The sequence below is a fragment of the Carassius gibelio genome, chromosome A13, assembly GCF_023724105.1.
Source record: "Carassius gibelio isolate Cgi1373 ecotype wild population from Czech Republic chromosome A13, carGib1.2-hapl.c, whole genome shotgun sequence".
Lineage (NCBI taxonomy): Eukaryota > Metazoa > Chordata > Actinopteri > Cypriniformes > Cyprinidae > Carassius > Carassius gibelio.
Window position 1 is genome coordinate 13,522,323 of NC_068383.1, and position 18,137 is coordinate 13,540,459.

Sequence of the window (18,137 nt, forward strand, 5' to 3'; positions counted from 1 at the left end):
GCACTTCACACGACGACGCATATACATACTTGACAGCAACTCTTTAAATAAATAAATAAATTATCATGTAAATATTTTTAATAGTGCACTGTAAAATAATAGTTTTATCACACTTTCCTATTTTATTTGTTTTATAAAAAAAACTAAAATACTAAAGTGCATTAATGTTGTTATTATTACAATAATAATTTTTTATAGCTATATTTAATGGGTCACATTATGTGCAGTATGAGCACCAGACCAAATTTCCAGGTGGCCTCATAAGAACCAGACTGAGAAACTTATGTGCACCCCTGGTTATTTGTACATTTACTCATATGTTAAAATGTTATATCATAGAATTGTATTATATTTATTTATATATATATTATATTAAGTCAGACATGACCATGAATATCTTTCAGTTCAGTTTGTTGAGTCTTTTTAACGAGATTAATTCAGTAACCACATTGGCTGAATCATATTTTTGTTCACTAGAAAGAACCGGCTCATAAGAGACTTGTATTAATTTTTCTTAAAATTCCTGTCATATGCACATAAATTGACAGTCACCACATATAAGCTACTACTAAATATTGAAGAAACTTCATTATCTGTAAAGTTGCCTTGCAATGATTTGTATCGTAAAAAGCGCTATACAAATAAACTTGAATTGAACTGAAAGAGTCATTTGTCCTAGAAACAGACTGTATGTTCTGTGCTATTGAATCACAATGGTGCTGCTTAGTACTAGTGCAGGAAAATGTTTTTTGGAGCTTGACAAACACGGTCGCTGTAAACGTTTTTTTTATTGTGCTAAGATATTCTGGGTTCACTGAAAAATATACACAGTTTATTACATAATTTTAATTTCTGGCAGGACTATTCCTTTAATGAAAAAAATGCATACATATGCAGGGGCACCGGTCTCAGTGACATCAGCTGAATAATAGATGCTCCTCTGAGGCAGCTGTGATCGTTCAGGTGGTGATCTGCATTTGTTTTGCATGTTGTCAGCCATGCTACTGCCTTTTAATCAGAGCTGCTAACAAAACTATTGGAATGGTGCGTGTACATGAGCAGGCACTCACAGGTGTGTCCTCTCTGAGCTAAGCTGACAAATGAAAGACACTGCAGATCATCCGGTGTAGTTTATTGTGGATTCATGCATGTGCTGTAACAGAATTGATGTTGAGAGATTGTTTATGAAAGCAAATACTACCGATTAGCATTCTCCAGGTGTTATAGACCCCCTTTGGAGTGCACATACTTATAGTCATGTAATATACATTTAAAAGGTCCCATGTAACCAGTGAAGATATGAAATTCGAGAAGGAGATTTATGAGGGCTGGTCTCTTTGTTTAGACTGTCATAGAGTTAGTGTGAGTGCATTAGAGACCGTTTGAAAGAGCAGCGGCTTGTAGAGCTGTCAGCCTTGGCCTTATGAGACTCTTCTCATTAGCACCTCACCTGTCAAAGCAGACCCTTTCATTACAAGAGACTCGCAGACCTGCAGCTCAAGGCCTGAAAGCAGTTTGATCAATATCTTACTCAATACTTTCTCCCTCCAGCTACGCAGTGCACCTGTATGCAGCCACTGGTGAGACAGGTCAGACGAGAAACAGTGTTAAAAGGCCGCTGATTTCAGACCCGTTTGTTGGAGGGAGGGAGAGAGGTCATGGGTCTACAGCCTGCAGCGAATGGTCTGCCCTTCCTCTCTGTGCCGCCTCTCACTGTAAGCCGTGGAGAAGAGTCGTGACACAATCTGCCTGGTTAGATCAGCGTGTCTCTGCCACTCGAAATGCTTGTTATGCCTTAATGGATTTGATTTTAATGAAAATGATGACATCAAGCCGGGGGAGTGTCAGATCAGCCTATTGCATGTTCTTCTGTGAAAATTACAGTCAGATGCTTTTTTTTGTCAGGGAAAGGTGTTTAATTAGATGGATACACATAGTAGAGATGCACAACATAAACACATATTGTACCCGTTGCGGGCTGGACTTAAACTGGACTCCTAAACCTGAGCACCGTTGCTCTGTCTCTTGAGTCTCTGCTACAACACAGCAAATCAAATTTGTAAGGCGGAAATAATATATACAGTATATGTACTCATTTCTGATTACATGATTAACATTTGTATTCTCTTGAACCCGTTTTAACGAGCATGCACCTGTTAATCTATTCTCTACGTCTGCCGTTTCTATCAAACCTGTTCAGTTTTCCTCCAGAAGCCGCAGGTCTATTGATTCTCATTTGTGGCCTGACTGTGCATAGCAGTGCTTTTTCTCTAAGGCTAATGCTGCTTCATTGTAGCGGCTGGCCTGTTGGGACTGCATCCTCTCAGTAACAAGTGAATAATGAGAGTGGTTGTTTTTCAAAGTGGAATTAGTTGTTTTTGTTGATACGAGGACCACCGGGAGGTTAATGGAGAAACAGCAGTCCTGGTGGACGTTTGCAGTTCTCCTGCATTGATCTGTTTGTTCATTTATTCATGGGAAAGGTCTTGTAAGGCATTTGCACTTAAATAAAAATAAGAGAAATAAAGAAAAAAAGTATGTTGATATTTAATTCCGGTAGAGCTGACACTAAGCAACTGTTTAGAAAACCATAGTCCATATGTTAATCATATTCCGCCTACAGCAATTTACAAAGCTACAGCAGCAGCACGTTTCACTCCGTGAAGGAGCTGTATAATTTACACAATCACCCTGAAGATAAAGTCGGTTTTCAACTGCTTTATGTGGTTTGTTTTATGCAAAGCCATTTAAAAGAAGGAAATTGGCATTGGTGTTATGAGAAATAGACAGTACCCTTGGGTCATATAATGGTGGTGATTTTAAAGATAAAGCCTTCTGGAAACAAATGCATTTGTGAAACCATGTATTCAGCTACATTCAACTTTTTTTATAATATAAATCTTGCTGGACCATTTGTCTTGCTGGAGTAGTTTTTTTTTTTTTTTTTTAGATGCACACCAACATTTTCACTGAACTCAAGTTATTTACTTATTTATTACACGCTACTACTCTTCAAATGTATAAAATATTGTATCATGTACAAAATAAAATATGTAAAATATATATTTTTTTGATAACAATTGTTTGTTGAATTTTCTTCTGGGAACAGTTGTATAAAACAAAAATCAACTGTGCAAATTTAGAACCCATGCCACCCCCCGTAGACTTAAAAAATAAATAAAATGATAATAATAAAAAAATAAATTAATTAAATAACAAAAATCTTTTTTAAAATATTAAAAATGTTACATTTTTATTTAAATGGTTTTATTTTTTGCAGTTCTGAAATCTGGAAATTATATTTCCATAATGTAACCCCATTATGTAATATTTAAATACACATTTTGCTGGAAAATATAATAATGTTGACTCCACTTTATAATCTGACAGTGACTGTAGTTTTGTGTTTTTGTTGTCTGTTAGGTCTCTTGTTGCAAATCTTGCAGCTGCTAATTGCTACAAGAAAGAGAAACACCTCGATCTGGAGGAGAACTGGAAACTTGTTGAGAAAGCCCAAGTTTACTACATCGCTGTAAGTAGAACTGCCTCTCTTGACGCTTTTGCCTTGTTTGCAGTTTGTCACCACATGATGTGATGTGTTAAAATTCAGTTTTTCAAGTTGTTGGCAGTTTGCTTATTCTTTTCTGAGCCAAACACAGAAAAATCAGATTGCAGAGGGTGCAACTTTTTCCTCTTGATGATGGATGAGAGATTTTTTTGGGGATGTGTGTTTTGAAATGTGTGTCAATTGAAATTGTGAAGTCCTGAAGGGTCGTAACTGTTACTGAAAGATGAGGGGTGGAGTGTAGAGCACAGTCAGTGCTCTTTGACCTGTGAAAGTCGAGAGCTTTGATTAACAGGTCACAAGGGGGTGGGATGTCTCACTCTGAAGGTCACCGACTGACCCTATGCATTTATATACGGTGCATGTACCTCAAGCCCTTAAAAAAATAAGTTTGTCTAAGCGCTCGTCCACTTCGCTAGTCAACTGTGCTGGTTAATTCTGAGTACACACCATGAGAAGAGAGAGATGCAAAAGCCACTGCTTGTAATTACAGGTAATCAAGGTTGGTGTGTAACGAGCGACCCCTATTACACTCCGACCTTATTGTTAATGAGCCATTGCAAATGTGATTGGGATGGCTCTCTGTGTGGGTCTGTACCTGCTGTAAGCTCCATTCATTGAGGGAAAGTCTGGCATCCGCACAGGCTTGGACATCATTTGTTGAATACCTGTATTGTAGGAATGTGATTAACCTCGAGGCAGGAATCAGTCTTTGAAGCTCAATTTGGCAGCCATTGTAACGTGACACTCTAATCAAATCATTTTCGGCCCTGATTAAACATTTATCATCACACTGTCGTTTGGTGAATGGGAAGCTTGAGGCTATACATGAATATTGAGGAGCTGTTGCGTGTTGACAGCCTTTGTGTTTTCAAACTTGGCTGAATGCGCCAACATTCACAGGAAAGTGCCCTGATGGCTCTGCCGCTCCATCGGCTTGCTGTCGCCATCACTTCTTTTCAGCATGTTTGTTGCATAAGCATGCAGTCGCACAAGACGCTCCGCCGAGCATCGAGATCCACATCAAGCTGTGCCATTGGATGAATGTCTGTCCTCGACGGCAAAGAACGCAAGCAAGCACATTCCAGTGTTTATTGAAAGTCTAGTCCCTGTTTTGTCAGGACAGGCTTTTTGGTAGTGCTTGTTTGACAGCGATCCTTAGGGAGAGATGATAGTTTCTGTTGTGGATGCCCTGCTTAGTTTGTCCAAGGCTCAAATTTCAGCTGAGATTAGAGTGCTGAGCGTCCCAGCGGGCTGGCTTGTTTTTCCTCCACCGGTCCAAACCGAGTCGTGAATTCAGCTTCTCCAGGTGCGCTGCAGGTCTCCGCTCCACAGACATGTTTAATGCATTTAGCCAAGCTGCACTCCAGCCACACATTTTTCTTGTTCTCGCGCTCTCTCTCTTTCTGGCCAGAGGCGGCCCGGTGATGGTCGAGGAGTGTGAGAATTGATTATCCAGCCAGAGAAAGTTCATTAGAGGAGTAGATCTTCTCCCACCTTAATGGTGGAGCGAAAGTTCCTGAATTCTGCCTCTGGTCTAAGAGCAGTGAGCAGGTAGAGATGGACATGGTCCCTAAGCGAGCCGACTCCAACGTGTCAGGACTACGGTCTTGATGGTCGAAATCTCTACGGATTTCCTTTTTGTTCTACACGAACTTGTTTCAGAGAAGGGACTCCGGAGCTTGTTTTGGCTAAACGTCAGATCTTGATTATTTGAACTGAGGAACTGAAAACAAGCCGGTTGATCAAATAAACTGAGCACTCTTGTTCGTAGTCCTGCCGGTTATCTTGGAGTCTTTGTATTCAACTGACGCAGGATTATGTAAGCGATTTCCTCTTCCATATAACCATCACAGGCTGTGGCACCAGCCAGTCTGGCCTTATGTATCAAGTCACATCTGTCTCTCTCTCTCTCTCTCTCTGCTGACCTTAATTTTATTTTTAAGTATGAAATAACTGGACATACTGTACATTGTTTCTCCTCTATGCCCGGCGTTCTAAAATGCGTAGTTTTTTACAAAGCTGATTGGTCTGAAAAGCAAGGTGTGCTTTGTTTGGCCAGCTCTCCATTGTGTTGTGATTGGACAAATGCCTGTAAAAGTAAAAGTCACGCCACATATCATACTGTAGTGACGTGTGCCCGCACAACAAGTCAAAAACAATAAAACCCATTTCAAACAGGTTTGCATTTGTTTTACACGGTGGGGAAATAAATCCTGATTATAATGACTTACACAGTCTTATTACGCATTACCTGTGTAAACATAATACCATGTCTGCATTTGTGATCTGCTCAAAACTTGGATTTGAATCATCAGTGGCAAATCCTTTTCATATGTAAACGTACTTGCATACTGTGAGTCAGTGGCACACATATTTGGGTTTAACTGTTCCGGAACAGTGTTGTAAATACAACTTAACCACTGATTTCTAGTTGTGTCCTCTTTTGGAAGGCCAAACAAAATAGTTTCGCTTTCACAATGAAAAACACAGCTTCTCCAAGACACGTCGCCGGTGGCAACAGAGAGAATAAAAGTTACACCACCTTCTTCGCATTAATATTTGGCCAGCGTTATGAAAATATTCCCACGTTGTGACATGTGGGGGCATGCTTAAAAAGGCATTTTAGGAGGGCGTGGACAAATCTTAACTTCTATAAAGAATATCTATTTGGATTTAAGTCTTTAGTCTTTGCAACTTTACAGATCTTTATGCACCAAGAGCTTGTAACTCCAAAGAGAAAGGAAAACTTTAAATGACATCATATGACCCCTTTAATGTAGCTCTAATTGAGTCAAATGGAGAGTTGGTGAATTAGAATGGAAACAGGAAATGTATATGGATAACTGACACTGTAATTCAGCCACATTTTGGGTCTTCAGCATAAAAGTGATTAAATCCCAATTCATTTAAAATGCAAATATGTTGGCTGGGTTTATCATTGGTGGTTGTGCAAATATGTAATTGCCATGTAATTGGCAAGTGTGTGAGCCCATCTGTGAGATCACAATACAGTGGTGGTCAATCCTCAGCTCACCCCCTTAGAGAGCTCTTACACTGGACTGCTTCAGATCTGGTCTGATTCTCACATAGCTCCCTTGACATTATGGGATAGCACATTGTGATGGCACCCCAGTCCACTGCCAGAATTCTTATCTGCTCTTTACGGAGCCATGGCCTTAGAATTGTACCGTATCATGGCATCAATCAGGACTGCTCCGTTTTCCACCGAAGCACCTCTCAGTAACCAGCTAGATTTACTCATTTAATGGTAAACAAGGACATATTGTGAATCATAAGTGCAAAGTTCTGCTTGATAGTCCTCCGCGGTGCATTTTGCTGAGATTGTTTTTTAAATAGGGTTGAGTGGAGACCATCCAGCGCCATTTCCACTTAATGCACTGTGGCATGCTTCAGTGCAGTGATAAGGGAGGCCTCCTTGAGCGGTAATCTCTATTGACCTTGTGTTCAGAGTGGAAGACATCCCTGTGTGAACATGAAACCATGCAACTCGCTCACTTTAACCTCAGGGATTGATTTTAATTTACCTTGGTGTTCTATTAAGAGGCTAAATATAGGCATTTCCTGAACGTGTGTGTGTGTGTGTGTGTATATGTGTGTATGTATTATTTATGGACTTAGTGTCCATGACATCACCCGTAGACTCCTGAAGAGTGTTTCTGAAGCTCAAAATGTGCAGAGTCGCCATCTTGGCAGCACGTCACCGTGTGACACTCCTGGATAATCGAAAATGGGCAAAAAGGCGGGAGCTGGTTGCTGAAGCCACGCCCACCTAGCTCGACAGCAATGGCAATCCACCTGTCAATCAAGTGACCACACCCTTAATTATGCAGAAATTTAAGGCTTAATATACTTTAAATTTAGAGTTATAAAAAATTCACCCCCCTCACAGTTGTCATGAAGGGCAAAATTAGCTATATAGACTCATTAACTCATTTTTTGCACCAGGTTGTGAACGTTTTTTTTTAGGCATTTTAACAAGAGGATTGACTCCCTTTTGCAGCCAGCCTCAAGTGGCCAGTCGGTGAATTGCAGTTTTATTCACTTCCTTGTTGACTTCATGAGACAGAATGAGAGGTTGCCACTCTGTATTTATACATACATAAAAATATACATAGTGCACAAACACATTATGTAATTTTTTAATTTTTATTATTGGGTGCAATTAATCATGATTAACCATTTGACAGCACTAATTTGTTATACATTTATATCAGAATGTAATATAACAAACCATTTAAATATTAGAAGCAAGACTCTCGATTTTTGTTTCCCCCGTTTCTTCTGCTCCCTCTTTCCTCAGTTTCATTCATCTGTAAATCAGATTAGCATGAGGGAGTTTGTGCGGTAAAGCACTGATTAATGATGCCTGCTGCCAACTCACAGCTCACCCGCTACCATAGGGTGCAATTGGACAAGAGGAGAGTTAATAGATGCTCGGGCCAGGCCGGGCCGGGCAGTGCGCCTTTCTGCCACCGTGGCATGGCAGAGGACAGCACACAGGCAGAACAGCCATTTTTCAATAGAGAAGAGAAAGGGGAGGTAAGAGGAGGGAGGGAGGGGTGTTGAACTTGTGCCAAATGTTTGGTGGCAGGCTGTTGCTAGGAAATCAGAATCCTGAGGCAGAGTGTTCAGAGAGACAGGAACAGAGCTGCAAAAGACACACCAAAAATGGAGATGGATTTCAGAGATGGTGCACATTCACATGGACAGCTAAGACATGGATTGTTTATTTTGTTGTGATTTCTGTAAGAATGTCAAATTACGGTCAATGTCTATTAAAAGGGTGGTCCACATAAAAAGAAAAAAAAACATGTTATCATTTATTTAGCACCGTATCTGAGCTGCTGTTTTTCACATCTATCTCTAGTCACACTATACACTTTCATTGTATGATATAAAGAGCAGCATGGACATTCTGCTAAATATCATCTTTCATTTGTCATGCAAAAATAATTCTGACAGATTTGGAAAAACATATTATATGCATACTATTTTTTTTTAACCCATCGTTTTCTTCATAAACATTAGAAGAAAGTGTTATGTTGTGTATTACACCCAAACATTAACCTCAGCAGGGTAAATCAGTCAGTCGCCTCTTCTATGGTCATTTTTAAATCAAAATAATAACCAATAAAATGGAAGCATTTGTATGGAGCCTTGAAATGTTTCATACATATCATATTTCACATTATGTCATATTTTGTATTATACAATATATATTTATTATTTTCAAGTGATCAAGCAATCAGTGAAACAACTTCATATTTACATTATAATAGCTGCCAGTGTGTTATTGTTAACTTGAATTATTTGAAACTAAATAAAGCTCAAATTAAAATGTATATATTACATGGAAAACAGAGAATATGATAATGGCATTTACTGTACCTTCAAACCATCCTACAATACATAAATGTAAAGTGCAAATGTTTTGTGTATTACAGCTAAGCATTAACCTCAGTGTGTCAGTCTTCTCTGCTCTGAGTGAACACGCTGTCTCTGAAGCCACTGACATGCAACTGTTCTCTTAAAGAGACAGGAGCAGTTAAAGGTGTGCACGTAGTCACGTTATGGGAGAGAGAGAAAATAGAAACAGTGGGTGTGGTGAAGTGTGAGAGAGATGAAGATAATTAAAAGCGGGGCCCAGCGGGCCTCTGAGCCCCCAGCTGCAGATGGTTCTAGAGCAGCCCAGGGACATAAAAGAGAAGCTCTTGACACTTGCAGGCGTGTGCCAGTTCCATTGAGTGGATGCTTCGTCCAGAGAGGATGTGGCTATGCCGTGGAGGTAGCTGTGAAAGGAAGTGTCACCTGTGAGGGAAAAAAAACACATTCTCTCTCTGTTCTTCTCTCTAACAGTATCTATAGCTCACTTTTCACAATGTGCATTTGGCTAGTGAGAGCTTTCAGACCTGTAAGTGCTATGGTGCACACAAAGCAGGTTGAGCTATGTCTAAAATACTGTCAGCAGAGCAGGAGAGAGAGAGAGAGAGACCATTACAGCAAGCAGTATGGCAGCCTGCACCCTGAAGTGGCATTATTCTCTCTCTCTTATTCTTCATCATCCCCTCTGTTTTTTTTCCCTCTTCCTTTTTTCACCAATCAGACATCAGAGTTCCCTGGCAACAAAATTGGGCACCGGGTTGGGGGTGGGTTGTATTTCATACTCATAAGGACACCTTGTTCACAAGGGCTCTGCTGATGAATTCAGTGAGGTGACTTGCAATGCCATCCCTCCCACGTAGGTATCGCTGCTTTTGCTCAGACACACACACGCTCGTACTCAGGCAGACCTCCTGCTGACCTTGAGCTGAATCTGGCGTCAGCTGCCCGCCAAACTGTAACCCCCCCCACCCCACCCCACTCCACCCAGAAAGATCACACAATGCAAATCCAGCTAGTGAAGGGAAAAATGTGACTGGCAGCCGCCCTATCACTGCAGGCTGGTCACTATTAGTGCCGCTTACTAAGGTTGTCACAATAGCATTATTTTACTAGTTGATACTAGTACCAGTGAAATTTCACACGTCTCTTTGTTAGCACAAAAACAAGTGTATATGCGCAACCAATTTTTTATTTAAACACCTGGGGGTAGTTGTGGCCTAATGGTTAGAGACTCGAACTTGTAACCCAAAGGTTGCGTGTTCCAGTCTTGGTACCATCCGGGACTGTAGGTGGGTGGAGTGAATGGTCAAGACCCCTGTGGAAGGCACCGCAGCAAGAATGGCTGCCCATTGGCTACATGTCATGTCATTTCACATAAATATTATTACATTACATTATATTATATTTCGTTTCCAAGGTGCTTGTATGTAGGCTCACAGAGATGCTGGAGAATAAACATGTACATAAGCATATATTTAATTAGTTAAATATGAATATTAAAATAGTAACAAATTAAAATGGAAACATTTATATGTAGCCTTTAAGTATTATTACATTATATTAATTGCAGATCATTTTTAATTAAATAGTTTTCTCTTTTTCTTGTTGGAAAATCTATTATATTTTTCATCAAACAAGAATCATACAAACATATTAATGATATGACAGAACCAATTATTTGTTGATATTTTTGTTTCCATGTAATAATATATAACAATCATTATTTTTTTTATTCTTAATTGTTTTATTAATATTAAAGTAAAAAAAACAATCGGTTGTAAAAAACATTGCAGGTAAATTTTAATTGATCAAGTTCTAAATCTATTGTTCATCAAAGTAAATGTAAACAAAATAAAAAAACAATGTAATAAAAACTTACTTAATTTTACTTACTTAACTTAACTTATATATATATAAATAAAACAAAGTCTCAAGTGAATATAAATATTTGATCCATTCAAAATTTAAAATTACTATTTTTTTCTTTCATTTACAAGGCTGCATTCATTCTTTGCAAACCTTAAGTAGATCTGTAGATGCACATCATCTTGATTTGAATTGGTGTATGATCGGAGGTTACTGGCCGTGGACACTCTTGCAGAGATCTGCCATGTATGCATGAGTCATACTGTGAGTGAAATGACTTGTTTAGTTTTTCTGTGGTCTGCGAATCTCATGCATGTGGGAGCAGGATACGTTTCTGATATCCTAACAAGTCAAGACAAGCCACCTTTATTAGATAGCACTTTATAAACAGCTTCAACGCAGCTTCACTGTAATAAACAGGAAAATAACCCTATCCGTGATGAAGACTTCATCAAATATGACGCAACACAGAGGAAGCATTTTGTGGCCCAGACTGCTGTACCAAGGGAGAGACCAAATTAATCATAAACCCTTGCTAAATGAATCTATCAGTTTCATCTAGTAATAATATTGCACTTATAATCTGTTTACCATTTTATTATTTTGTCTAATAGCAGTCAGTAATGGTGAGGTCCTACATGATGATAAGAGCCTAATTGTACAAATTATACGCACGTTGCATCTTAACCATTAGCCTCACTCCCCCTTTTACCAATTCATTTATGCATGCGTAGTGCAAACACAGCAGCAGCCAGTTAGGTATTATTTGCCATGTGTCTAATTTGCTGCGAATCAGGAAGGCATTTGTGCTGGTTGGGGAGAGGAGGCTGTTTACCCAGCGGAGACATGCTTGCAGTATAAATGAAGCATCATTAGCTGACGTGAGTGCACATGGGGTTGTGTGTTATAATGTGATGTTATGGCATCTCCTTTGACAACTTGTGATTGGTTTTCAGTCTCGTTTATTCACTGCACACATCAGTTACTGTGTCCGTGTGTACCATTTAAAAAGAGAAGTTTTTAAATACTTTTCTACTTTAAGAAATTAATACATTTATTCTGCAAAAACACATTAAATTGATCAGTTGACAGTAAAGACATTTATATTATTGTAAAAGATTTCTGTTTCTTGATCAAATCAGCATATTAAGCTGCTGCAAAGTCAGCTTTGCAATCACAGAAATAAATACATTTCAAAATATATAAAATTAGAAAAGTCTAATAAAATTTTTACAATATTACTGTCTTTATTTATCAAATAAATGCAGCCTTTGTGAGCAAGAGATTTATAAAAAAAAAAATAATAATAATAAATTGAAAAAAATTCTTACTGGTCCCAAATTTTTGAAAGGTGGTGTTAAATGAGTAGAGCGACTTTTGTTGAAATGACAAAATGTGATTTGAATGATCAGATCACAAAACATTTTGTCTTTCTATTCTTTCGGTATCTTCCAATTAAGCCAGTTAACAGTTCTTTTTTTTTTTTACTTGAGCACATTTATATTTACACACATTCTTTTACAGGTCAGGCCAGCAGGTTTCACTACAGTTGCGAGGACATTTTCAGAAAAGCGAGTGCTCTCCAAAAGTTCCAGTAAAAGCACACACTCAGGGGAACAGCACTCAAGCACAGTCGATGCCTCTAAAGTGTACACACACACTCACGCTCATTGCCGTAAACCTTCTTCAAACACAATCCTTTTCCTGTCGCTGAATAGGACTCGAAGCGATCAAAGCCTCATGTTGTCGCGTGTTAGATGAACATTTGATCTGACGGAGTGCTCTCCACGGCCGATGGAAACCCCTCTTCCTGCCTGCCCCCGGGGAGGAAGCGACCGGCTGAGAGGTCAGGCTAATATTTAGAGATGATAAGGGGATACCGCTGGAGGTCTCCAGGCCTCTTGTTATGGGTGAGTTACACTGCTCCGAGAAACCCCTCCTTCACGCCACCCTTCAGACACGGGATCGCTGCTCAAACAGACACTCCAGCTGAAACATTTATGTGCCGTGGCCGTGAAATTGCCACGAGCAGATGAAGTGCGGAGACACCAGAGTTGCAGCTGATTGTTTTTTAATGCGTTGAGCATTGAGACTCACATATTACTACACAGATCCGAGTATGAGAGGGGATGAGTTCTCCGATATGACAGGATCAATAAAATATCACAGAGTGTTAAATACTGGATCAAGTACATGCTGAGATCTAGCTGAACGAGGCAGGCGTTCCGAAACATGGCGAATGATTCAAATGCTAAATGACATTTGAATACATCTCGTTCTATTGATCCGATTCTCCAGTTTGTTTAGAATCCTTTCTCTTGGGTCGATCGACCTACCTACAGTAAGTGAGACGATATTGCCCTGAACTTCACTTCACCCGTGTTTACACAGCTAAAGGCACAGTCTGTGGTATGCTTAATACTGTCTTTTCCTAAGATTTATGAGCACTTTTGGGGCCCCAAAGAGAAGAGATGAAGTTTCCTTCAAAGCCGCAATTCACCTCGTCAATTATTAGCGGCGGCGGTTGGGTTGGCGGATCCCAGCTATGTGTGTGAGGAGAGTTAGAGTAACACCGTGCAGATGTTTGGGCATAGAGCAGATGTCAAGAACGGGGGTTTGGGGAAGAAGGGATTCGCACTTCTCTCAGAGCGATTGCTCGTTTTACATCATCTGCAATTGTTGATAGCTAATGATGTGCACGTTTACGCAAATCCCTTCTTTCTTGTGTATCTAGAGCCCCAATGTGGACGCGCTTGCATCTAGCTTATTTAAGCACTGAGATTTTTCCAAAAAGCAAAAGAGGTTGTAACTTATTTTGTTCTCTGGTACACCGGAGCTCTCCTTTTTTTTTCCACTTTCTGAGAGTCAGCGCTGTTGTGAAGTGAACTGCTTTGGGTATGTTAAGCTTTTGGTTGGCACATGTACCGAACACCTGAATATCCTTTTACCTTTTGTTATGTTTGGCTTTATACAGTCTTTTTTTTCTTTATAGTCCTATAAAATGTTTTTGTGAGACATGTTTGGAAGCATGCTCGGTGAAACATGAAATGTCTTAGCCCTGAGTTGTAATTTTTTTCTGTTTACTTTCCTCTGGACTATGATGTTAACAAGCGGTTTCTGATTTATTTGTATATTGTGTTCAATTTAAGCTGTGTTTTTGGCTGTAACCTGGCACACCTGGCTGAGGCCCATCATACAGCCTCCAGGGCACCGGCTGAAAGAGGCCGCAGTAATGCAGCTGTACTCCCACACACACCCTCCCTCCTAGAAACAAGACATGCTCCATCCATAACAGGCACCTTAAGCCTCCTGGTTGGATGCTGTGGTCAAGTTTAAGACATGTAGGATATGCCAGCGCAGAGCAGTGAGTATCAAGTACATGTAGGGGTCGTCTGACTTTCATTTATCTGATCTTTTCTTTTATGTTTCAAACATTTAAAAAAGTTTTTTATCATAAAAAAAAATGATCACATTAAAATGGTCTTGGGAATGTTTTACCTTCAGCATTTAGTTTTTGCTATTTTTCAAATGGCCAGTATGAAGAGATTTTATGACTTTACCCTTCTACCAAACCCAGACTTTTAATCTTCAGCTTTGCAAATCCATCATACAAATGGGATTTATTACATAGAAAATTGTATATATTTTAATGGACAGTTATTAAATGACATATTGAACATTTCTGGAATTAAAATTTATACCTAGCATTTTTTGTACCCTACATAAACACTGTTCAGTTATATTCACACTTTGTCACAATAAAAACAACACTGAACAATTGTTTAAAAATGTTTATTTTTCAAAAAATGAGTATAATTGTCTACCAAGTACGAGATATGATGTAGTAGGGCAAGGCAAATATCACCTGTGAATTTCTAGTCAAGCTCTTATTTTCAGAAAAAAAGTGTAAAAACATTATTCAACTGTCTATTTAGGGTACTCCAATTCTAGCTTCATTAGGAGATTATCCTTAAAAAGGCAAAATGTTGAACAGTTTATTTCCACCACAAAATGCTATTGAACACAATACATGATTAGATGTGGTGGGAATGACACATTTTAGTTAGTGACGAACTAAACTAGTGAGAGAGTGAAAAGTGTTTCTCAAAAGTTTATTTTCTAAAGGCCAAAATGTTCATAAGTTGAAGAATCACCCATAAAGCAGCCTCTAAAGTATTTTTCCTAGAACATGACCTCTTAGCATAATAGACCGTCTTGTGCCTGTTTATGGAGCCAGTGACAAGAAACTATTTAAAGAGCTATTAGCAAGTGACATAACAAGAGGTGACGTCATGGAGCACTCTGCGATGGGCTCATCATCTGTGGTTTACTGGAAGATCTGAGTCACCAAACAGGAAGAGCAAAAATGGATGAGATGAGGAAGTTAAATCTAAAAAGATCAAGATTCCCGCTCCGGTCAGAGTCTTGACTCTATCAGTATCTCAGATGTCAGCCGTGTCCATTAAGGGATTCAACAGATCATCATTCATGAGAGCAGTGGGCTGCTATGGAGTTCACATCACATCTTAGTAATAACGTTACACGATATTAAAGTGCTTTGTCTAGGCATTTTCTCTTGGTTAAGCATATTGTTCCCCAGTGTGTTCATAGGTATGTTTAATTCCATGACTATGCACATTTATTGTATAGAAATTGAATTGCATTAATAAATTAGCACTTTCCATACTTTTCACACAGAAATACTAATGAGCGCTTAGAATTACCCATAACAATCGTGGAGGCGTGGAGCTTTTATTAGGCCTGTTAATGGTAAGTGCTGAATTCCCCACAGTTTTGGGTGCTGTGGCTGACTCTGGAGTCTCCAGCGCTCCGCTGCATGAATATTCAAACGCTTCCATTAATGAGAACCGAGCTGGATCAAGGCTGCGGGCTTTGTGATACGCTTCAATATGAGTTTGAAGCAGCGCAGCTGGTGGGTATGCGCACATCAGGATGTGATGCGGGGGCATTTCTGCCCTGGGATCTTTCTCAGAAAGAAGTCTTTTCTTCTTTTTCCTTCACTTTTTTTGATATTTAATAACACTGTACATTGGAAATGGATTTGATTCAAGGCAAAAAACACAAGTGTTGTCAGTAAAAGAATTTGAAATAGCGTGGAATCCTCAGATCAGTCTGAGTTAATTAGCAGCATGTTAAGTTGTTTTAAATTATAATGCAACAGATTTCTGAAATGTCACAAAAGGCAAAATTTTAAGTGCTCATAATAAGCACTACCATTTAAAATGTGGTCGGGAAGATTTCTTTCAGTGTTTTTGAAAGGGGTCTTTTATGCTGACCAAGGGTGCATTTATTTGATAAAAAATACAGTAACCGTAATTCAAAAGAAAAACGGTAATTAAATATTACAATTTAAAATAATGGTTCTCTGTTTGAATATATTTATTACGTCGATGGCAAAGCTGAATTTTCAGCATGATTCTCCAATCTTCAGTCTCACATGATCCTTCAGAAATCATTCTAATATGTTGCTTTTCTGCTCAAGAAACATTTCTTTTAATCAATGTTGAAAACATCCAGTTCAGCAGTTGAAAACGGCTTCATATTTTTGTGGAAGATGTGAAACTGTTCTCAGGATTATTTGGTAGATAAAATATTCGAAAGGAACAGAATATATTTGAAATAGAAATCATGTGTAACATTATAAAAGTCTTTGCGGTCACTTTTTATCAATTGAATGCATCCTCGCTGAATAAAACTCTTAATTTCAAAATTTCCATTTGACTGACTGGACCTTTTGAACAGTAGTGTATAATATAAATATCTTCTGCCACACAGTTGATCATGCAGCATAGATACGATCTGTTACAAATCTGTCTTGTTTGAATGATCTGTTAATTATTTACCTCTTTTAACGTTAGACCGTTAGAGATGCATTTACTTCTCTCTTTCCATACTCTATATACAAGTTTATGTATTTGTATTATGTATTTCCAGTTGTTTCCACTTGTTCCCCCTCCCCCACTTGCACACACACCAGTCCTGTCTTCTCTTCTGTGTGGGTCTTATCTTTTGGGCTCAGGAAGTAGTTTGAATTAACAGACTGCCTTTGAAGCCATCCAGCAAGGTTAACCCCACAAGTATTTCCTGTTATGGCATCGCTCTTAATCCATGAAACCAGATTTCTCATCTGTAAAGTAGATAATGTGTCTGGAAAAGCAAAAACATTTACTGTGGGTTATCATGATTAAGCAGCTTAGCCGCGACACCGAGCGCTGGGGAATAGCGGCGGGAGACAGCTCCTTTCTCTCCCTCAGAAAATATCACTACTGGTTTGATGCAGTGAGCTTCTCTCGAAAAACAATCAATTTCTGCCCCCGTAATAAATGGCCTGTTTGTTTGGATTCATGGCGGAGTGGAACGAGGGAGTTTTTCTTTCCTCCCCATCATGTCATAGTCGCTTAATGAGCCGACTGCGCGCCTGACATTATTGACTGATAAATAACGCAGGAAATTACTTTTGATTTCATTTGTATTCACATATCACAGCGTTCCAATTAATCCGCAGCAATTTCTGCTTTCAGCATTACCTTTTATAAATGTATTCAATTTCATGGTAAATCACAGATGCTACAGCTTATTAAACCCCTCTTGATCTCACACTAACCTAAATGCAACATGCACACGCTCTGCATCGCAGAGGCCTAATAACACAGAGGCAACTGCAGGCTTCTTCTGACACATTATTTCACATGTTTTGAAACCACAAACCAAGTTAGCACAGTAATAAACACCGCCCAGCCCTGTGCTGTCCTGCTCACAGCTAAACTTACACGACTTTGCACACTGTCAGCCAGGATGTGGTCAACTAACAGCTTACCATGTTTGTCTTTTGAAAATAATGCTAGTTCAAGTTACAAGAAGTTTCACTCTTGCCACCGTGGTTAGATGCGTTTAAGATCATTCAAAGGCAAGACATTAGTTTAAATTCATGTGTTTTCTAATTGCCTGGGTCATTTTCTAAAAAGAATTCAATGTTATCGTCCTTAAAAGTGGATAGTAAGCATTTAAGTTTCACATTATAAAATTCTCGTGGAAAACATACACATGTATAAAAATAATAATTACTATACATTTTATCTCATTTTTATTATTCATTATACATCTCTAAACGACATACATTCATCAGACTAAAATTTAATTTTTTTTTTTTTTACATTAAAAATCTGTATATTATTATTTTTTTTATTTTTTTTAAAAAACAATTGCTATTATTTTTCAACAAGGTGGGGAAGGCACTATGTATGTTTAAACATACTTTTATTTAATTATATCAAGATAT

General features: G+C 38.8%; 1 protein-coding gene across 2 annotated transcripts in view; it reads left to right on the top strand.

The window, feature by feature from the left end:
• Positions 1 to 18,137, top strand: part of LOC128026211 (adenosine kinase-like) — a 176,284-nt gene that overhangs the window by 104,324 nt on the left and 53,823 nt on the right. For both annotated transcript variants that reach the window (XM_052613066.1, XM_052613065.1), the window contains one exon: positions 3,424 to 3,532. In XM_052613066.1, coding sequence (XP_052469026.1) covers positions 3,424 to 3,532 — 109 coding nt within the window. The remainder of the gene's footprint in view (positions 1 to 3,423; positions 3,533 to 18,137) is intronic.